Raw genomic sequence first — 22,888 nt, forward strand, 5'->3', positions numbered from 1 at the left:
CCCCGCTAAGTTTGGGGCGCCTCGAGCCCAGGCGCCGTGACCGTGATCGTGCGCCGACAGGCACCTGGTGCAGCGCGGGGCGCACGCCGCGGCTGGGCTAGCTCGCAGAGTTCACGGGGGTCACTCGGGCAGAGGCTTGTGCCCCAGGCGCGGAGAATGATTCACGGGGTGGCTCTTTGCATTCTTTGCCCGGTAGTCACGTCGGGCCGGGCACCCCGCCGGAGGATACCTGCGGATGGAAATGCACCCGGCCCGGCGCCAGCGGGCGGGAGAAGCCTGGAGGGAGCCAGCTTCCCGCCTGCCCGGAACCCGCCGACGACCGGGGGGCGGGGCGCGGCGGCGGGGGCGGGGTGGAGGGGGGGGATGCTCGGCCGCTCCCGCCCCTTCCCCGCGCGCGGAAGCCACGCCCCCGGCCGCGCGCTCGCGCTGGGCGCGCGCCCGCCCATCCGCCCTCCGCCCTCCGCCCTCGCGCCGGGGGCGGGCGCTGCGCGTGCCGGGCGGGGAATCGGCGCGAGCCGGGCGCTGCGAACGTTCGCCGCGGGGGCGGCTCCGGGGCCTGGGGCGCCGCCGCTGCCTCAGCCCAGGGGGCCGGGCCGGAGCGTGCGGAGGAGTGAGGCCGCAGGAGACCTTCCCGACGACCCCTGCTCCGGCGGGGAAGTGAGCAAGGTGGGGGTCTGCGGCCGCCGCCCGGGCTGTGGGGAGCCGAGCGGAGCTGGAGCCTCGCGTCCGCGAGGTGCGGGACGGCAGCTCGCGCTGCGCCGGGACTGGGGACCCGGGGAGCCTGCGGGTGCGGCGCTGCGGGAGGCGGGGAGGGCGCGGGGAGCCGGGGCCGCTGCACCGCGCGCGGCTGCGAGGTGGGACGGCGCGGCTGGCCCCGGAGGGACAGGCGGAGGGGATGCGGCGGATTCCGGGCCGGGAGGGGTCTCGGGGTCCGGAACGCGCCGGGGCACGGGCGCGAGCGGGGGCGCGGCGCCGGGCTGATGCTGCCCGAGCCCGGCTCGCCTGGAGGCGGCTCTGCGTTAGGTGCTGAAGGGGCGAGTGAGGCAGGTCCTGGCAGAGGGCAGGTGAGGCGGGCAGGCCCTGGCAGAGGGAAGGGTATTTATTTCAGATCACCCCAAATCACTGTTTCCGGAGGCGCCTAATAGCGAAGCTGTCCAGGAGGTCACCCTGGACAGGAAAGAAGTGTCCCGAGAGGAGGATGCCGGTAACGAATACTTGCCCTTAAATTCCCGTGCCAGGCCTTGGGATTAGGAAGACCTTCCAGCTACCGTGGGTAGAGACCCGTAGTCAGCACTGGGGCCACGAAATAGTATGGAACACCGTCATGTTATTGAGGTGCTAACAGTGTGGCTGTGAAGATATGCACATAAAATACAAAGGAGCGTCGAATTTTATGTCTCATGCCCTATTTACTTTCGGTCTCTTTTGTCTTTTCCCAGTATTGGGAAATTGGAGCCATAAATTGCGTGGTTTTGGGGATAAAGCAGAAAGGTCGAAGAAGCCTATGGGAGAAATTTGGGAGAGTTTTGAAGGCTCCTACGGGTAACATTTAAAGGGAGCTCTTAGATGGGGAAAAAAGACGTTTGGAAAGAAAGGAAGTTTCCTTCCTTCCCAACTAGAAATAAGCTCCATGACTATTGACTGCTAAATCTTCAGAATGTTGCCTGGCTCACAGCGGTTGAGCCATAAGTGTCTATTGCGTGAATGAATGGACAAGCAAGTTTTGGCCACATTTGCCATGGAGCAGTGTCAGTCACTGTAGTGTTAGGGAAGGTTGCTGGATTTCCCCCGTTCCACAAGTTCTCTCTCTCTGCCTCTTTTTTTTTTTTTTTTTTCTTTTGCCATGCGAGGCAACCCCGGTTCTAAGGTCTGGGCACGTTAAAGCGATGGCTAAGGCGGCGAGGTCTTGGTTTCTGTGGCCATGCTACCACTTTCCCATGTGTCTTACATGTTGGCCGTCAAGAGCTTGCTCCTTGGGCTGTTGCTTGAGATCATCCCATTTTGTTCCTTCTCCCATTGGCTTTTTCTCTCACTTGAGAAGGAAGAGGGTAGTGTTGTCTAGAGAACACTTTTTCATTTTCGTCCTGGTTCTTGGGTCTTAGACCTGTAGTGCGAGGCTGTTGGTGCCTCTGCTTTTCTGTAAGGGCTGGAATTCTACCTGTTCTCTGCCTTGGTTGAATCTCTGAACTCCGGAGCTCCAGGCTGCTGTTTCAGTAACCTGGGTTGCAGTGCCTGTTGGGTTACTTTGTCTGCCAAATTAAAACTTGACCTTTTATGAGTTCTCTGAGGATTTTTATCATGCATAAGTGGAATTGCCTTTGAAAGGGGTTGTGCAGTCAAGGTAGTGCTGGCAGAGTTTTTGGATGTCCACTATGCCCGAGAGACAAATTTCTACCTATGGTTAGAAAATTAGACTCAGAACCAAGAGAATTTCAACTTATTGTTTATTTTATGTCTTTATATTAATCTCTCAGGGCCTTAGTTTCTTCGTGTGAAAAATAAGTAATAATAAAAATCTGGCATTGTATAGGAAGCCTTGAAGAAGTAAATTTATTTCTCCTGTTTCAGGACTGTACAGCCAGCAGGTCTCTTGTTGAGAGGTGCCTAGGTTCTACAATATTGGGTGCCTTATCCCAGGCTCTCTCAATGATATTTTGTTTATATATTTATTTTAAAACCAACTTTTTGACGTATAGTTGACACAATAAAATGCACAGATTTCACATGTGCGATTAGATGAGTTTGGGAAAAATGTGTACAATAGTCCCCCCATTAGCCTCAGGGGTATGTTCCAAGAGCACCAGTGGATGCCTGAAGCCACAGCTAATTCCAAACCCTATATAGACTGTTTTTTCCCTATACTTAAGTACCTAGGATAAAGTTTTAACTTATAAATTAGGTGCCATGAGAGATTAATGACTTCTCTTAGTCATATGTTTGGCTTCTCTGTGGCATATCCCAGTTGCCAGCATCACTACTCTTGCACTTAGGGTTTATTATTAAGTAAAACAATGGTCACTTGAACACAAGCACTGTGATACCATGACAGTCAATCTGATCATTGAGACAGCTACTAAGTGAGTAACCAGAGGGTGGCTTATGCAGTGTGGATATGCTGGACAAAGGGATGGTTCATATCCCAGATGGGACAGAGTGGGATGGCACAAAATTTCATCACGCTATTCAGAATGGTACACAACTTAAAACTTACAAATTGTTTGTTTCTGAGGGGGGACTGCTGTATGCTTTGTAACCACCATTCCAATCAAGAAATTTCCATCGCCCCAGAATGTTCCCTTATGCTGGTTTGCAGTCCATTCTCTATCTTCCCTACTCCCTTTTATTGATTTCGAATTACACGAGCATCAGAGCTGTGGCATCTAGTTGTGTAGATTGTATACTGCCCAGCTTTAGGGAGCACCATTCACATTGGAGTCCCTGTGCCTGTCAGCTGCTAGAGTTGTGTAGTGCACACTCTGTGTGACTGTGTGCTGCAACTCTGCAGGTGGCTCAGAACACACACTCACTTCTCAGATACTCAAACAGTACAGACAGAATAAAGGCCCCCTTGACCTACTACAAGTTATCAGTTTTTGTGGTCTTTCCAGACTATTCTCTATGTATTTTCATGTATATATAGGGAACACACACTCGTCTGATACTCAAACAGTATAGACAGAATAAAGGCCCCCTTGACCTAGTCACAGAAACAGAAGTTATCAGTTTTTTTTGGTCTTTCCAGACTATTCTCTATGTATTTTCATGTATATATAAGTAATACAGAATAAAAAAGGAGCAGAGTTTTTTCTCCTCTGCATTAATGACATCATACCATACACATTGTTCTGCAGTTTTTTCCCCTAACAGAATGATTTTGAGATCTTTTCATGTTGGAACACAGGAATCAACCTGAGTCTTCTTAACTACTACACAATCTCTTATGTAGTATGTATTGTAGTTTATTTAGTATTCTCATTAAGGGCCGTTGCTGCAGTGAATGAAAAACTACAATTGCTGGGTCAGAGGTATGCATTTTATTTCATAATTGATGGGGCTATAACCATGTTGCTGCTTGTGGATTTAATCCGTTTATTTTTAACTGCTTAGTGTATTCAGTTGTAGGCTTTTTTTTTTTTTTTTTTTTTTTTTTTTTTGCGATAGGGTCTTCCTCTGTTGCCCAGACTGGAGTGCAGTGGCACTCCAGGGCTCAAGTGATTTTCCCAAGTAGCTGGGACTACACCACGCCTGGCTAATTTTAAAATTTTTTGTAGAGATGCAGTCTCGCCATGTTGCTCAGGCTAGCAAGTGATCCTCCCAAAGTGTTGGGATTACAGGCATGAGCCCCTGCACCTGGCCTGGTTGTGGACTTACATCACAGCGCACGTATCCTTTTACTCGCTGAGGAACAGTTGAGTTCCTTTAGATGCTGATTCTTCAATGGGTCTGTGTGTTGCAAATGCATCCTGCCAGCCCTAGGCTTTTCTTTCCCTTTGTTAACAATGTATTTGGTTGTATATACCATTTAAGTTTAATGTCATATTTATGAAAAATTTCCCTTAAATGGCTTGTCTTTTTTTGGGTGTGTATCTGGTTTAAGAAAATTTTCTGTCTCTGATGGTGTTAATTATATATTCTTATATTTTCTTCCAAAAGTTTAAAAAAGTTTTGCTTTCCATATGGAATTTATTTCTATGTATGGTATAATGAAGAGATACAATTTTTTTTTTCAATTTGGATGACCAGTTTTTCAGCGCTCTTTAACTTTTTTTATTATAGTAAAATACACATAACATAAAAATGACAATTTTAACCATTTTTAAGTGTACAGTTCTGTAGTATGAAATACATTCACATTGTTGCACAGACATCACCACTGTCTCCAGAGCTTTTTCATCATCCCCAACTGAAACTCTGTACCCCTTAAACACCAGCTCCCCTCCCCATTCTTACCTCAGCCCCTGGCAGCCACCATTCTATTTTCTGTCTCTATGAATTCGACTACTCTAGGTACCTCATATGAATGGAAACATTACAATATTTGCCCTTTTGTATCTGGCTGATTTCACTTAGTATAATGTCCTTAAAGTTTATTCATATTGTAGCATGTGTCAAAATTTCCTTTTTAAGGCTGAATAATATTCCGTGGTATGAATACACCACATTTTGTTTATTCATTCATTGATGGACATTTGGGGTTGTTTCCCCATTTTGGCCATTACAAGGAGTGCTGCTATGAACATTGGTATCTGTATGTCTAAGTCTCTGTTTCCATTTCTTTTGTGTATGTACTCAAGTGCAATTGTCAGTAATACAGTTTTTAAAACAATATACATAATGGAATAAAAATAGATTAACACAATTTTGACCAATGTGGCTGAATAGTATGGAGTTTCCATATACCCACTCTTTCCCATATGGTTTCTCCTATTATTAACATCTTGCATTAGTATGCTACATTTATTATAATTGATAAACTAATATTGATACATTGTTGTTAAAGTTCATGATTTAGAGTTCACTCTTTGTATTGTATAGTTCTATGGGTTTTGACAAATGCACAATGTCATGTAGCATTAACATGGCATGACATGTAATGCCATTACATGGCATGACTGCATGCTACAACTCTGCAAGTGGCTCACTTGTAAAATACTCAACAGTACAGACAGAATAAATGTCATTACATGGCTATAGTTTTACCTTTTCCAGAGTTGGAAATGTCATAGATTTGGAATCATATAGTATGGAGCCTACTCAGATTGGCTTCTTTTGCTTAGCAATATGCATTTAAGTTTCCTCTAAGTCTTTTTTGTGACTTGATAGCTCATTTCTTTTTTTTATTTTTATTTTTTGAGACTGAGTCTCGCTCTGTGGCCCAGGCTGGAGAGCAGTGGCGCGATCTCGGCTCACTGCAAGCTCTGCCTCCTGGATTCACGCCATTCTCCTGCCTCAGCCTCCCGAGTAGCTGGGACTACAGGCGTCTGCCACCATGCCCGGCTAATTTTTTGTATTTTTAGTAGAGATGGGGTTTCACCATGTTAACCAGGATGGTCTCGATCTCCTGACCTCATGATCCGCCTGCCTTGGCCTCCCAAAGTGCTGGGATTACAGGTGTGAGCCACCGCATCCGGCCAGCTCATTTCTTTTTAGTGCCGAATAATAACATTCCTTTTTATGGAAGCACCACAGTTTGTTTATTTGTTCACGTACTGAAGGACATCTTGGTTGCTTCTAGTTTTTGGCAATTTTTGAATAAAACTGCTATAAACATCCGTGTGCAGGTTTTTGTGTAGACATTAAATTTGTAACTCACTTGGGAAAATACCTAGGAGAGTGATTGCTGGGTCGAATGGTAAGAATATATTAAGCTTTGTAGGAAACTATTAAATTATCTTTCAAAGTGACTGTACCATTTGCATTCCCAATAATTTTTAAAATTTATGTCCAAGTACCCTAAATGTACTTATATAATAAGTCTGTCAGACTGTTCTGTAAAGTTAAACTTCACCTGGAATAATATTCAGTCATTGGTTTTGTTGGCTGTCTTTCTTGCAGTGTATCTCTTCATGTGTTGTGAAGTTTTGAATTACAGACTCTTTTTTTTTTTGAGGTGGAGTCTGGCTCTGTCTCCTAGGGTGGAGCACAGTGGCATAATCTCAGCTCACTGCAGCCTCTACCTCTGCCTCCCAGGTTCAAGCGATTCTCCTGCCTCAGCCTCCCGAGTAGCTGGGATTATAGGCGCCCGCCACCACGCCTGGCTAATTTTTGTATTTTTAGTAGAGACAGGGTTTCACCACGTTGGCTAGGCTGGTCTCGAACTCCTGACCTCAAGTGATTCGTCTGCCGCAGCCTCCCAAAGTGTTGGGATTAAAGGCATGAGCCACCACACCCAGCCAAATTACAGACCCATTTTCAGAGTGAGTGCTTTTGATTTTGTTTTCTTATCTTCTGTGCCCACTGTCGTCTGTGTGGTGTGATATTTCAGGTGCTTCAGCTGACCCACTGGACCTCAGTCTAGAATCAGATATGATAATTGTGGGTCAAGGGTCCTGCCCTTTGAGTTAATTGGGCTATTTTCGAGCCTCTCATAAGAGTATGGTCCTGAGGCTGTTTATATCTTCCCACTTACCTAAGCCTAGAGTATTAGATAAACTGTAGTTCTAGGCAGAGATTGGCAGCAGTATTTTTTAGCTTCCTTTCAGCTCCAGCATCATTGCTGGCCTTGAGCAGTGGATCTGGCCCAGGTGTCTCCGTTTCTTCATCCTCCTTTGCTTTCTGTTATTACTACCTGCAGGAAGTGCACACCTGGTTCTAGACTCAGGATCCAGCAAGCCTAGAGCTTCAGTCCTGCTTGCAACTTTGTGTATCTATTCTGTTTCTCCAAATAGAGGTTTATCTTGTTTTTGAGCCTAATTAAAAAAAAACTGTTAAAAAATATTTTATCCATTATTGTGTATTTAGAGCAGAGAGGATGCATCAAAGAGTGTACTTACTGGCCACTTTCTGGAAGATTTAATTAACCAAACTCCTTTCTCAACTTTATACGAAGACTTTTTTCTTTGTTATGGCATTGCCTAAGCCTTCCAGTACAAGAATAAGTATGATAATGGGCATTTTAATCTTTTTCCTGAGTGGTAATGTTTCCAGTGTTTCACTGTTAGATATGATGTTTACTGTTGGTTTTTGGAAGATGTCTTTTGTCAATTTAAGGAAGTTTTCTTCTGTTCTTGGTAAGTGTTTTTAATTGGGTGTTGAATTTTATGGAGGCCTTTTTTTGGGGCGTTTCTTGAAATTATTTTTTCCCTTCTTTAACATGTCAAGAATAGGACAGACCTCTCTGAGTTGTAGGTAACTGAGAGAAACAGATGTATATGATTTACTTGTTAATTAACTTTTAACAAAAAACCTCACAACCTTTAAAGAAAACACATTTTAAACTTGAATTTTTGTATACTAACATTATATATAAGTTAAAATAGGACTGAAATGCTGTAGTAATCAGGTTTGGACTAAATATCATTGTAACTTCACTATATTTGAATAGTACATAATAATATCAATAATAGTAGTTAACATTTATTGGGCTCTTACTTGAGGCCATTGTGCTAAATGTTTTACATGATATTTATTTAAGAGTTACCACAGCCCTATGAGGTTATATTCAGCTACTCAGAACTCTTTGTTGTAGTGGAGTGCAGTTACTGAATTTTTTTATTGGAACCTAGAGAACTCTCTCAGATTTGTAAAAAGCAAATCTTTAAGGTTTTATGAACATTTATTTTCCCTGGCCTTTTTTTTTTTTTTTTTAATCTGAAAGAGAAGAGAAAAGAAAGTATTAGAGGAAGGATATTTGAGAATTTTTCTGAAATAAGCAAGGAAGTTCTCTTTCAATAAAGTTTGGCTTGTTATAACTAAGTGTTAATGAAAGTCTTAGTCATCACTAACTTCTTTTTTTTTTTTTTTGAGACGGAGTCTCGCTCTGTCATCCAGGCTGGAGTGCAGTGGCGCGATCTCAGCTCATTGTAACCTCCACCTCCTGGGTTCAAGGGATTCTCTTGCCTCAGCCTCCCAAGTAGCTGGGACTATAGGCGCATGTCACCATATCTGGCTAATTTTTTGTATTTTTATTAGAGACCAAGTTTCATTGTGTTAGCCAGGATGGTCTCCATCTCCTGACCTCGTGATCTGCCCACCTCAGCCTCCCAAAGTGCTGGGATTACAGGCGTGAGCCACTGCGCCCGGCCCCTCACTGACTTCTTAATTAAATGGACATCCAAAGAAAAACTGACAGGGAGATGGTGGGAGGTGGTGAACTTACATAAGAAATTTCAATACTTGGATGCTTTGACGTAGCTGAGAGCTGGAAGGGTTAAGAAATTAACAAAAAGATTCAAAGGAAATAAAGGCTATTTAATGCCGAGGCATGTACAGAGACATCCTGGAGACACTTCCAAAGCCTTCTCTCCTTTTCCTTTAGTCTTTACTGTGGGAGTTACATAACTTCTGTGTGTAGATGTAGTCCAGGTGTGAAACACTCTATTTTCTATGAATAGAACAGAGTGTAAGAACTAACAAGGATCCAAACATTTTGCTGCACTCTCTTCCAGATCCTGTTTAACTCCATGATTTAAGGTCTGATCCAGCACCACAGTTTTGGGACCTGTATTCTTTCCTTATTCCTTGAGGCCTCATGTTGCCCTGGAGGGGGCGATGTGACACAGTAGAAAGAAAATGAGCTCTAGCGCTTTAGCATCGTCATCGTCAAAACTCCAGATTCCTAGCTTTGCAACTTCAGGCCAAGTTACCTGACCACTTAGACTCTTAGTTTCCTTTCTACTTCTAACACCCCTAATCCTGAAAATCTCCTCAAGCTCAGCACAGTCTTGTCTCTCACCTACTTTTAAAAAGAACAATAGTCTCCAAAGTGGGAGGTATATAAAATGATCCTCTAGGCAGGGTGTTACAAGACAATATGAGCAATCAAGTTTCACCAGTATTTGACCCATAGGTTGACACTTTACTTCATCTGTGTGTCTGATGATGTCTGTCAGGTACGGTAAGCTAGGGAACCCCACCGCCTGGAGGGGCTGATACTGTGATCCTCCTTATTTACTTGCTTATATTGTTTTAGCACATATTTTAGTTCACCTCTGCTGGGTTTAGTGGTCTTCCAGATCATATTACCTGATTTGAATAAAATGAACCTTGCTAAATAGACAGATGGCTCACAAAGATTCCTGCAAAGAAAATGCAGATTGAAGTTTCAGAGTCCGCTGAAGATTGAAGTAATAATGCAAATACACGTGAACAGCCAGAAAGAAACAGAGTGGATACTTCTATTTATATTATGAACTTGTCAGTCAAATGCAAAATATAAAAACAATGGTGATCTCATCAGATTGACGAAGAAGCAGTAATAAAAAATAGCTTAGAATTACTAAAAATACTATCTAAAATATGGATTTATATACACTGTTGAGTACATTGTACCTGAAGGTATTTACTAATGATATTATGGGCTAATGTTATAAATTGAGATATTTAAAAACTAAGCATTCAGAATATAAAGACAGACTTATTGATGTTTTTCAGTGATTGTCAGTCATAATCCAGTACCTTAAAATTTTATTAAGGTTAATAATACATTTTTAGAAGTTCCTTTTGAGGTTTAGGAGTAAAAGACAAAAAGTCATAAACTCTTGTTCTTCCTGTTTGATAACAGTGGCTGAAATGATATATAGATAAATAATTTGAGTTTGATGTAAAGCTGAAATGTATCCTTTATTAGCAAGTATATAGAACATGTTGCTGAAGATTTGAAATGATGGCTATTGTACCAAATTATAGAGTTCATGAGAGTTCATGTATATTTGGATAAAAATACAGAGCTTATGGTATTTGGTATACTCTGTTTCAATAATAAAATATATGGAGAACTGCGCTCCCTGCTTCCCCCCGCCCCCGCTAAAACACTCGGGATAAAACTTACCAGAGAATTTACTAAAAGTAGATGATCTAAAATAGTACATATAAAGCATAAAGAATATATTGTTCCACCATTGTGGAAGACAGTGTGGGGATTCCTCGAGGATCTAGAACCAGAAGTGACATTTGACCCAGCAATCCCATTACTGGGTATATACCCAAAGGATTATAAATCATTCTACTATAAAGACACATGCACATTGTGTTTATTGCAGCACTGTTTACAATAGCAAAGACTTGGAACCAACCCAAATGCCCATTAATGATAGAACGGATAAAGAAAATGTGGCACATACACACCATCGAATACTGTGCAGCCATAAAAAAAGAATGAGTTCATGTCCTTGCAGGGACATGGATGAAACTGGAAGCCGTCATTCTCAGCAAACTAACACAGGAACAGAAAACAGAATACCGCATGTTCTCACTCATAAGTGGGAGTTGAACAGTGAGAACACATGGATACAGGGAAGGGAACAACACACACAGGGGCCTGTTGGGGGTTGGGGGGCAGGGGGAGGGAGAACATTAGGACAAATACCTCATGCATGCAGGGCTTAAAACTTAGATGGCGGGTCAATAGGTGCAGCAAACTACCATGGCACATGTATACCCATGTAACAAGCCTGCACGTTCTGCTCATGTATCCCAGAACTTAAAGTAAAATTAAAAAAAATTTCCACTTAAATAAATGGAGCACAAAAAAAGAAGACTATATTGTACCTAAAACCCAGCCTAAGAAAGAAAATATAGCCAGTGGAGTTGGTATACCTCTGCAGTCATGATTCTGTTTCCATCCCCAGAGATACTCTCTTTTCTGAATTTGATGATTACCGTTTCCATATACTTCTTTATACTTTTGCTGTGTGTGTGTGTATGTATTTGTATATTTGTATGTTATATTCAGGGCCAGGGCCAGGGCCAGGGCCAGGGTGAGATGAGGAGGGACCTAGGTCCCCAATGTAAGGAGCCCCTCAGTCATGGGCTTGCATGACCCCCAGAGTGATGCTTCCTTAAATTTTGTGCCCCAGGTACCTCGTTCACCTCACCATAATCCCAGTCCTGCTTCTGTTAATATGCATGTTATTAAGCTTTATGGAAATAATTTTATTTTTTATGTATTCTCTTGTAACTTTTTTCACTTAATATTGTGAAATTGATCCATCTCGATAAATATAGCCCTGCTTTATTCTGTTGTGTGATTGACTATACTATAATTTTATTTTCCCATTCTTCTGTTGATGGACATTTAGGTTGTTTCTGATTTTGTGTTTAGAAACAATGTCATCATAAGCATTCTTGTATGTGTCTCCTTAGGACATAGTTGTAAAAAGAGAATTTCTGGGTAATTAGATACATCCATTTGTGTTTTTTTTTTTTTTTTTTTTTTTGAGACGGAGTCTCGCTCTGTCGCCCAGGCTGGAGTGCAGTGGCACAATCTCAGCTCATTGCAACCTCCACCTCCTGGGTTCAAGCAGTTCTCCTGCCTCAGCCTCCCGAGTAGCTGGGACTACAGGCGCCCGCCACCATGCCCAGCTAATTTTTTGTATTTTTAGTAGAGACAGGGTTTCACCGTGTAGGGCAGGCTGGTCTCGAACTCCTGACCTTAGGTAATCCACCTGCCTCAGCCTCCCAAAATGTTGGGATTACAGGTGTGAGCCACTGTGCCCAGCCTATATCCATTTTTAATATTACTAGATACTGCTTTTGCTGTTATATTTATGCTTTCACCAGCAATATATGAGAATTCATGTCACCTCACATTTTTGCCAATATAAATGGTATTTTCAGACTCATTTTTTTCCTTTGACGTGTGTGATGGGTAAATTATATTTTTGTAAATTTTGTATTGCAGAATTAAACAGATACTAAAAAAATCATAGCTTAGTGAATTATCGTAGAGCAAACGCTTCTGTCATCTTCACTCAGGTGAAGAAATAGAATTCTGCCAACCCTTTTAAAAAGAAGCTCCTCCATGTACCTCATCCCAGTCATAGCCCCTTCCTTTCCTCCCAAAGCAGTCACTGTCCTGATTTGTATAGTAATCCCTTCCTTGGATTCCTTTATGGTTTTCTACCCCAACTGTGGATCCTTAGGTATTATAGTTTAGTCCTGAGTTATTATGTGCAACTTTTTATGTATTTGTTTTCCATTTCTGTTGCCTCTTCTGTGAATCGCCTGCTTAATCTTACACAAACCGGTAAGAAAATTTGACCTAAGTTCTGTGCATATCATGGATACCAGTTGTTGGTTATATGTATTGCCGATCTCTTTTCCCAGTTAGTGACTCGTCTTTTCATCTTTCTCATGAGTTTTGATACTTAGATTTAAGTGTAGTTTAACTTAGGCAAACTTTTGCTTAGAAAGTCCTTCCTTATGTGGAGATTAAAAGATACTTTGAGACTACTGTAACAAAAGCTTAATTGCAGAAGACATAAACAGGCACCTCACAGAAAAGGAAACGCATATGACCAGTAAACGTATTAGAGATGGGCACCTTCATTAGTGATCAAAGAAATACCAATCAAGACCACAATGAGATGATGTCATATATCCATGCTGTTGGCAAAATTTGAAAAGCTGGTGGACCAAGTGTTGGAGAGATTGTGAATTCACAGGATCTCTGATATATCACTGACAGGAATGTACTTTGGTGCACTTTAAAAAACATTTTGGCAATTCCTTTTTTAGATACACACCCAAGATAAACTCTTGACCTTGTGCTGCAAGAGACAGGTACAAAAATGTTTGTAGCAACACTGTCCATGATAGAAAAAAACAAAACTAGAAACAACTCAGATTTCCATCAGCAGGAGAGTAGATTAAAATGCAGTTTTGGAATTATACAGCGTTAAAAAAAAGAATGAACAACAGGGTGAATCTTAGCAATATAATATTTAGTGAAAACGATTATCCAAGGGTTATGTATAGTAAGATACCTTTTTTCTGTTTAACTTATTTGAGATATAATTCACATACCATATAATTCAACCGACAATTCAGTGGTTTTTAGTATATTTCTAGAGTTGTGCAACCATCACTATTAATTTCAGAACATTTGCATCATCCCTAAAAAGAACCCTGTACTCATTAGCAGTTACTCCCTATTCACCTTCCCCCTGTCAACCCTCCACAAACCCCTGGAAACCAATGATTAATTTTCTGTTGCTATGGATTGACCTATTCCGGACATTTCATAGAACTGGAATCATATAATACATGGTCTTCTATGACTGGCTTCTTTCATTTAGCATAGTGTTTTCAAGGTTCATCCGTGTTGTAGCATGCTTCAGTACTTCATTCCTTTTTATGGCTGAACAATATTCCATTGTATGTATATGCCACGATTAGTATGAATATACTGCAGTTTCATTCCAGCACCACTTGTTGAAAAGACTATCCTTTCTCTATTGAATTGTCTTGGTACCTGTGTTGAAAATCAGATGACCATAAGTGTAAGGATATATTTCTGGACTCTCAGTCTGTTCCATTGATGCCTATTGCTATCCTTGTGCCAGTACTACACTGTTTTTTTTATTACTGTGGTTTTGTAGTAAGTTTTCATACGTTCGTGGACTTCATTTGCTAATATTTCATTGAAGACTTTTGCAGTGAAAATGAATGAACAATGTTCGTGAACATTGGTTGGTAGTTTTCCTTTTTTTCTGCCTTTGTTGGGTTTTGTTATCTAGGTAATGCTGGCTACAAAATGAGTAGGTAAGTGTTTCCTTGTCTTTTGTTTTCTGGAAGGGATCTTGTAGAATTGGGCTTGCAGATTCCTTTCACAGAAGGTTTTTTTTAAAACTACAAATTCAATGTCTTTAGTAATTATAGGGTTATTCTGGTTATCTATTTCACCCTGGGCGAGTTCTGGCAATTTGTAGATTTTGAGGAATTCGTCAGTTTTATCTGAGTTGTTATATGTATAGATTAGAATTGTTCGTAGTATTTCTATGGTGTTTCTTTTAATGTTCATGTGTTCTATAGTGATAACTTCCCCTCTTTCATTAGTAATATTGATAATTTATGCCCTCTTTTTTTTGTTGCTCTGTTTTGCTAGAGGTTTATCAATTTTATTGATCTTTTCAAAGAACTAGCTTTTAGTTTCATTGACTTCTCTTTCTTTTAGTGAATTCTAGTTTCAATCTATTATGGTCAGATAACATACTCTGTATGATATCTTTTAATTCTTTTGAATTTGTTGCTGTTTGTTTTATGGCCCAAGATCTGGTCTTTCTTGGTACATGTTTGATGTGCACCTAAAAAGAATGTACATTTCATTATTGTTGGTAGAGTGTTCTGTAGATGTCAGTTAGCTCTGGTTGGTTGATAGTGGTGCTCAGTCCTTCCACTACCTTGTCACTACCTTTTCCCCCACCCTCTTCAGTGAGGTCATTTCATACATATATAATACTGTTGGATTGCTTTATCACATTCTGCATTTCTTTCTGGGATCCTCTGATTTTTTTTTAATTGCATGCGTTAAGGTTCACTCTTTGTGGCTGGTGTGGGGGCTCACTCCTGTAGTCCCGAAACTTAGAGGAGCAGGGGTGGGATGATCGCTTGAGCCCAGGAGTTCGAGACCAGCCTAGACAACAATAATGAGACCCTGTCTGTACAAAATACATAAATAAAAAGTTAAAAGATTAAAAAATAAAGATTCAGTCTTTGTGTAGTAAAGTTCTGTCGGTGTTGACAAACACATACTGTCATGTTTCCACCATTACAGAATCATACAGAATAGTTTCTCTGCCCTAAAAATTGCCCTGTGCTTCACCTACTCAGTTCACCACCTGCTTCCCCCAAACTGGCAACCACTGATCATTTTCCTGTTTCTATAGTTCTGTTTTATGTAGAAGGTCATAAAATTGGAGTCATACAGTATGTAGCCTTTTCACACTGGCTTTTTTCACTTAGCATTATGCATTTAAGGTTCCCCCATGTCTTTTGATGGCTTGATACTTTGTTCTTTTTATCGCTGGACAATATTCCATTTATGAAGTATTGCAGTTTATTTATGCATTCACCTATTGAAGGGCATCATCATTGCTTCCAGCTTTTGGCAATCAAGAATAAAGCTGTAAACATTTGGGTGCAGGTCGTGTGTGGACATAAATTTTCAGCTCAATTGAGCAAATACATAGCAGTGCAATTATTGGATCGTATGGTAAGACTGTGATTAGCTTTATAAGAAACTGCCAGGTTTCTCACATCGTGACTGCTTGTGCATTCCCATCAGCAATGATGAGAGTTCCTGCTGCCTCTGCATCCTTGTCAGCATTTTTTTCTTTTTTTTTTGAGATGGAGTCTCACTCTGTTGCCCAGGCTGGAGTGCAATGGTGCGATTTCAGCACACTGCAACCTCTGCCTCCCAGGTTCAACCAATTCTCCTGCCTCAGCCTCCTGAGTACCTGGGACTACAGGTGTGTGCCACCACACCCAGATCATTTTTGTACTTTTAGTAGAGACAGGGTTTCGCCATGTTAGCCAGGCTGGTCTCGAACTCCTGACCTCAAGTGATCCACCCACCTCGGCCTCCCAAAGTGCTGGGATTACAGGTGTGAGCCACTGTACCCGGCCCTTGTCAGCATTTGATATTGTCAGTTGTTTTTTATTTTAACCATTCTGGTAGGTATGTAGTGTTATTTTGTTGTTTTAATTTGTAATTTCCAAATAATAAATGTTGTTGAATACCTTTTCATATGCTTATTTACCATCTGTGTATCTTCTTTGGTAAGATTTCTGTTCAGATCTTTTGATTGTTTTTGATTAAGCTGTTGTCTTGTTTTGTTACTGAGTTTTATGAGTTTTGTTTGTTTGTTTGTTTGTTTGAGACAGGGTTTCGCTCCGTCACCCGGGCTGGAGTGCAGTAGTGTGATCACAGTTCACTGCAGCCTTGAACTCCTGGGCACAAGCGATCCTTCCCACCTCAGCCTCCTGAGTAGCCAGGAATACAGGTGTGCACCAGCCTGCCTGGCAGTTTTTGTATTTTTCTTGTAGAGATGAGCTTTTGCCGTGTTGCCCAGGCTGGTCTTGAACTACTGGGCTGAAGTGATCTGCCCACCTCAGCCTTCCAAATCCTGTAGGGATTACAGGTGTGAGTCACCGTGCCCAGTGTTCTTTGTATAATTTGTATACAAGTACTTCGTCAGATATGTGTTTTGAAAATATTTTCTGTCACTCAGTTGCCTGTCTTTTCATTCACTTAATAGTATCTTTTGCGGGGCAGTTAATTTTGATAAAATCCAATCTGTTGTTTTTTTATTTCATGGGTTGTGCTTTCCAAACCCATTCATTTGGTTTTGCTTTGGGCTGAGGATATTAAACAGCCTTTTCTAGGAACTTTCAGTTTCAACCCTTTCATTTATTTATTTTTGAGATGGAGTCTCACTCTGTTGCCCAGGCTGGAGTGCAGTGGCATGATCTCGGCTCAGTGCAACCTCTGGCTCCTGAGTTTAAAAGATTCACCTGCCTCAGCCTCCCAATTAGCTGGCATTACAGGCATGCACCACCTCACCGAGTTAATTTTTTTTGTATTTTAGTAGAGACTGGGTTTCACCGTGTTGGCCAGGCTGGTCTTGAACTCTTGACCTCAAGTGATCCGCCTGCCTCGGCCTCCCAAAGTGCTGGGATTACAGGCGTGAGCCACTGCACCTGGCCAAGTTTCAACCCTTTTAGATTTAAGAAACTTTTCTTACATTTGCATAGCTAGGACCCTGGTCTTTATAGACTGAAGCTGTGTTCTGGTTCTTTAAATTGGGTGAAATGAAGCAGTGATTCGGACCCACTGAAGATCAGACATGTTTCAGTAAACGTGCCTACTGGATTTCTCTGTATGCCCACAGGATGAACTATAGGAAGACAGGGGTGGAGAGTTCTGAGATCACAAGGTCATAGAATTTTATTTGTGCATTAGTGTGGACAAAGATTTTGGCAGTGGAAATGGGAAAAGAGGGTGGATATGAGCGTGATTATGAGGAAGTAAATGGCAGGGTTTGAAATTAGAGTTAGTGTGAAGGTAATGATACTGGTTATCTCTAGATTGTGTGGCTAAGAATAGGCAGAATGCTAGGAGTTCAAGTGGAAGGAAGTAGTGAGATGTCCTTACATTCACGGTGGCACTGGTCTTCCAGATTATGTCAGAATGGCAAGGGTATCTCATCAGCTGTGGTATTGGAGTAGATATGCCCTTCTTAGATATGGAACTGTTGAAAGCATAGTTACAAAGATACAGGCATTAGTATACTTAAAGCACTGGCATGGAGTCACCTTTGACTGGGCCTAGGGAAATGGTTTATAGTAATCTCAGTTTTTGTGTATCCCATTAATTTGGATTTTATGTACCCTGAATTATAAGATTGCTTGAAATGAAACTACTTAATGCCTTAATTCCCCCAGTAGCTGACTTGTAGACAAGGATTTAAATGCAAGTATTTTATTTTGGAGGTTATCCTTGGAAAAGCCAGTGGGGGAGTGGGAAGTGAGATAGGAGAGGGAAGATAGCAAAGATTGCAAATACAAGATTTGTTTTCAAGCCAGGTACTGATTTTTTTCACAGTATTCCCACTGAGAAACTCCAGGAGCGAATGTAAAACTGGTGTCTTAGAGTTATACTCCTTCAGGGGAAAGGTAGTTGGAGTATTTATATACCATCTCTTTCAGTTATTGGTTAAGATTGTTTTCAGGAGGTGGTAGATCTACAACATGTCAGGCGTGCCATGCAGGGAACAAAATGGAATCGGGGTTAGAGAAGGCCCTCAGGTGCTGTCAGGCCAGTGTACCTGGTAGGGGATAGGGGATATACGGACACTCTTGACTCCTTCCTTAATACCTTGCCATGCAGTTCCGGGATTTTCAATTTATTTCCTTTAAGACATCATTGGAAACATTTATTTCCACCTTAAATGAGCCATTCTAGTAGCATGTTAGTACTGGCTCCAGATGCCCTTTTTGGAACGTTAAATTGTGAGTCATGGAAGAGTGGCCCATATCAACAGACGTTTCCTTGCCAGCCTTATCCTTGACCACCAAGTTCAGTACTCTCAAGATCCAGGTATGTTCTTCCATTTCTTGCCAGTACATCTCATCATATCATACTGTGTTGGTGAATCAGTGCTTTCATCAAAAGGAGGGCCAGTACCTCCCTATTCTGACAATGCCTGGTTGTTAGCCTAGAAGCAGTGAGGGAGGTAGGCACATATCTCCAGGAGGGTAGGCATTTTTGGAGGCATGCATCCCAGCTGAGACCTCTGCATAGTTTTTAGTCAGCGGAGACCGCCCTCTTGTAGTAAGAGGAAGAAAGCCGCTTCTGGCCTGGAAGGTTCAGAAGAATCTTGTCAGGACTGTGAATTCAGTCTTTGTAATTTGCCTGCTTTCACAGTCGGAACTTGGGTCTAATTTTTAGCACAGTCTGTCTTCAGGCAAAGAAATGCAGATGCTGGCAACTAGAAACTGGACAGTTAGACCTTAGCATAGCCTGGTGGTAGAATGAAGGCAGGGTCTGCTGCACCTGTTCAGTCAACAGATGATGTCAGTGTTATGGCTCCTGTTGAGTAACAGACTTTTCTTAGCATCAGTTTGGTGTGCTGGTCCATTCTAACACTTAGGGAACACTGACTGTGTGCTGGGAATTGTTTTAGGCATTTGCTGTGAGTCTTCACAACAATCCATGAGGAAGGTACTTGTGAGCATCACAGTTTTACACATGATGAATCCAAGATTCAGAAGGATTAAGTAATTTTTCCAGGGTCCACGTGTTGGAGCTAGTATTTGAAATTTAGTTTAATTGACTAAAACACTCATTCTTTTGTTATTCCACATTGCTTCCCAAAACGTATCCCCATTATGTCCATTTGACAAATAATGAACTTAAGATGCAGAAATTGAGTGACAAGTTGAGTTTCAAGGCTAGTTAAAGAAAACTATTGTTAGAATTCAGGATGTCAACTCTTTTGCTGTTGAATATCATATTGAACAAGTGGCTAAATTTAATACTGGCTGTTTTCGAATGTTTACCATTTTTAAAATTCTGTTACGTGGTCTGTCTCAGGGTTTCTCAGCCTCAGCACTATTGCTGTTTTGGACTGGATGATTCTTTGTTGTGAATACTCTCCTGTGCATTGTAGAATGTTTAGCAGTGTCCCTGACCTCTGTCTACTAGATGCCAGTAGCACCTTCTCAGTTGTGACAACCAAAACTGACTGTAGATATTGCTAAATGTCCCATGGGGACAAAATTGTCCCTGGTTGAGAACTAGGCCAATCTCTAAAGGTGGTTGTGTTATGACAGAGCTCACCTAGAGTAATTCAGAAGTTTGTTTTGTGAGCAGGGAGTTACATTGCTTTAAAGTGGAAGGAGCACAGTGTGGTGGAAAGAACATGAGCTTTGGAATCTCTCGGCCCTGCCGCTTATCAGTCCCTGTAGCCTTGATTAAGTAATTTGTCTTTTCTGAACTTTTGTTTCCTCATTTGTAAAATGGGCATTATATCTACCTGGTAGGGTTTTGGTGATTAAGCTGGAGGATGATACACGTGGAAGGATGAGGGGAAAAAAGGAGAAAAATGATCTGTAGTAGAAGAAAGTGAAGGAAAGATACAGAAGGCAGTTGTCAAGAGTAGGAGTAAAAGGCACATTGAGAAGGTCTAAGACAGCAGGTGAACGAACCGCATCTGCCCTCTTCCCACACTCCGGTCCCAGGTCACTGAGTCTGGAAGAAAGCTCTGAACAGGGCTGGGCGTGGTGGCTCATGCCTGTAATCTCAGCACTTTGGGAGGCTGAGGCAGGTGGATCACTTGAGACTGGGAGTTCGAGACCAGCCTGGCTAACCTGGTGAAACCCCATCTCTACTAAAAATACAAAAATTAGCCAGGCGTGGTGGCGCGTGCCTGTAATCCCAGCTACTCAGGAGGCTGAGGCACAAGAATTGCTTAAACCCAGGAGTCGGAGGTTGCAGCAAGCTGAGATTGCACTACTGCACTCCAGCCTGGACTACAGAGTGAGACTCTGTCTCAAAAAAAAAAAAAAAGAAAAAAGAAAGGAAAGAAAGAAAGCTCTGAACAGTTTTCTTTTCTTTTCTTTTCTTTCTTTCTTTTTTTTTTTTTTTAAAAAAAAGTTTTAATTGGACTTACAGTGCCACATGGCTGGGGAGGCCTCAGAATCATGGTGGGAGGTGAAAGGCACTTTTTACATGGCAGCAGCAAGAGAAAATGTAGAAAAAGCAAAAGCGGAAACCCCTGATAAACCCATCAGATCTCATGAGACTTATTAACTGTCACGAGAATAGCACGGGAAAGACCGGCCCCCATGATTCAATTACCTCTCTCCCACAACACATGGACATTCTGGGAGATACAATTCAAGTTGAGAATTGGATGGGGACACAGCCAAACCATATCAGGGATTAATACCTGATTTCTTTAATATGAAATTGAATATTCATGTATATTTTATGTATAAGCGAACTGTTCTTATGTCCTTTATTACAGCCTTTCATTACATTTATTTTCCAAATTAAATTGTAACATGTTTATCCATATAAAACAGTAGAGATATGGGAAGTTACCTCAACTAATCCAGGACTCTGCAGAGAAAATAATCAAAGTTAGAAGTAAGACAGCCCCATATTTTTAGCACAGTAAGCAAGTGTATGAGCTCATATAAGTATTGATTTACTAATATTTTAGAAGCTATCAAATAAAAGGACGGTGGTTTATCTTTTTCTGAATCAGGCTTCCAGTTTATTTTTACTGATACTGTCTTAAAATGTGCATTTGCAACTTGGTTTCCGGTCCCTCTTCACAATAGAATGATTAGCACTTGATTGAATTGTCGAATTATACAGTGGTTTATTATATCTTTCTTTGTCTCTAGGATGATTGAGGAAAGTGGGAACAAGCGGAAGACCATGGCAGAGAAGAGGCAGCTGTTCATAGAAATGCGTGAGTCTTGAGTCCTTGTTCATATGTGCGGGAATGTTTGTGTGGTTTTTTTTTTTTCTGGTCAAGTCATAGCTTCAATCAGTTACAACTTTTATGTTGTAAGCTTTACAGAGGGAAGAATGGGAGTTAAAGAATCACGGAGTTGAAGGACCCCAAGCCAAAACATATATTTTAATAGAATTGACTTGCTTTCTTAGACAAGGCCATAAATAATAAGGGAGAAATGTTACCTAGAATGTCTGTGATTTTGTACCATGCCAGTCAATTTAGATCTCTTGCTGTAACTCCATTGTTACCATGAACTTTGCAGGTGGTGATTAATGATTAATACATTATATAAATTACCTTCCACTAGATACCAGTTCTGAGACAGAGAGGACTGAGTGTTAGGGCAACACCTAGAGCTATTGGAAAATAAAAAGAGTGAATGTGTATTTTGATGTATTTTTAACTTTAAATATTCTGTTAAAATTTACATCGTTGTATACAGTTCAAACAGAGAGAAGAAGATGGCTGAGAGAAGTGGGGTGGTTCCCAATCCTTGCAGGATTGTTTTGCTCTGTGACTACTTGTCTATGTGACCATCACCATGTGACCTTGACCAACTCAAGGTTGCATTTGCTGGACCTCAAATTCCTTTGTCATGAAATACGGGTAATTGGTCTGGACCAGTGATTATGAAACCTTTCAAAAGTACTGTACTCTTTTTTTCCCCCCAGTGAAATCTTACAAGGACCCTTAACATAAGAGTATTATAAGATTGGTAGTGCTTGGTTGAAGCAGGAGAGGGGAGCCAGCCTGGGATAGCCTCTGAGGTCCTTGCAGAATTCCAGAATTCTGCATATCGCAATATGAAAATCAGTAGGTAAAAGTCTCAGAAGACCCAACTCTCAACATATTTGACATCTTTAGGGTCTCGGTAATGGTAGGCAGAGTTTGACTCAGCTAAGCCGTGTGTTGTCCTGTCAGTCATAGGCTGGATAACTATTTGTTAGGGGTGATGAAGAAGATATTTTGGCATTGGATAGGCAGCCCAACTGGGTGATCATTAAGGACTTTTATAGTTTGGAGCTTCTAATGGCTAGTAATCCAAGCCAGACACCTTGGAGTCACTTCCCTCCACCTCACCTTCTACCTCCAAAGAAATCAGAAGGCATCTGAGTTTTACTATGTACATGAGTCTGAATCTGTTCGTCACACCACAGCAGCTCTGAGTCCAGCTTTGCAGTTAGACTGCTTAGTTTGGATCTTGGCTGCCTCACTTCCTGACTGAATAACCTTAGGCAAGTTAACTTAATCTCTCTGGGCCTCTGTTTCCTCATGCATAAAGCAGGAATGGCATTGACTTCATAGAACTGTTGTGAAGATTAAATGAGATAATGTGAATAAAGCACTTGGCACAATGCCTGACACTCACATACTTAAGTATGAAGTAAGTAGTACATACTTAATATGGATGGTTGTGT

General features: G+C 41.6%; 1 protein-coding gene across 31 annotated transcripts in view; it reads left to right on the top strand.

The window, feature by feature from the left end:
* The first annotated feature begins 476 nt into the window (after nt 1-476).
* Nucleotides 477-22,888, top strand: part of DTNB (dystrobrevin beta) — a 298,344-nt gene continuing 275,932 nt past the window's right edge. For 28 of the 31 annotated variants that reach the window (XR_010136317.1, XR_010136318.1, XR_008522471.1 and 25 more), the window contains exons 1-2: nt 477-666; nt 21,355-21,422. Coding sequence is in view for 26 of the 31 variants with exons in the window: in XM_024242395.2 (XP_024098163.1) it covers nt 21,356-21,422 (67 nt within the window). In the remaining 5 variants the exon portion in view is untranslated. Of the gene's footprint in view, nt 734-928; nt 1,065-1,092; nt 1,205-21,354; nt 21,423-22,888 lie in introns of those variants that run through there. The other 3 variants (XM_054548260.2, XM_054548258.1, XM_054548259.1) reach the window with 3 other exon arrangements.

Source organism: Pongo abelii, chromosome 12 (assembly GCF_028885655.2).
Source record: "Pongo abelii isolate AG06213 chromosome 12, NHGRI_mPonAbe1-v2.0_pri, whole genome shotgun sequence".
Classification (NCBI taxonomy): Eukaryota; Metazoa; Chordata; class Mammalia; order Primates; family Hominidae; genus Pongo; species Pongo abelii.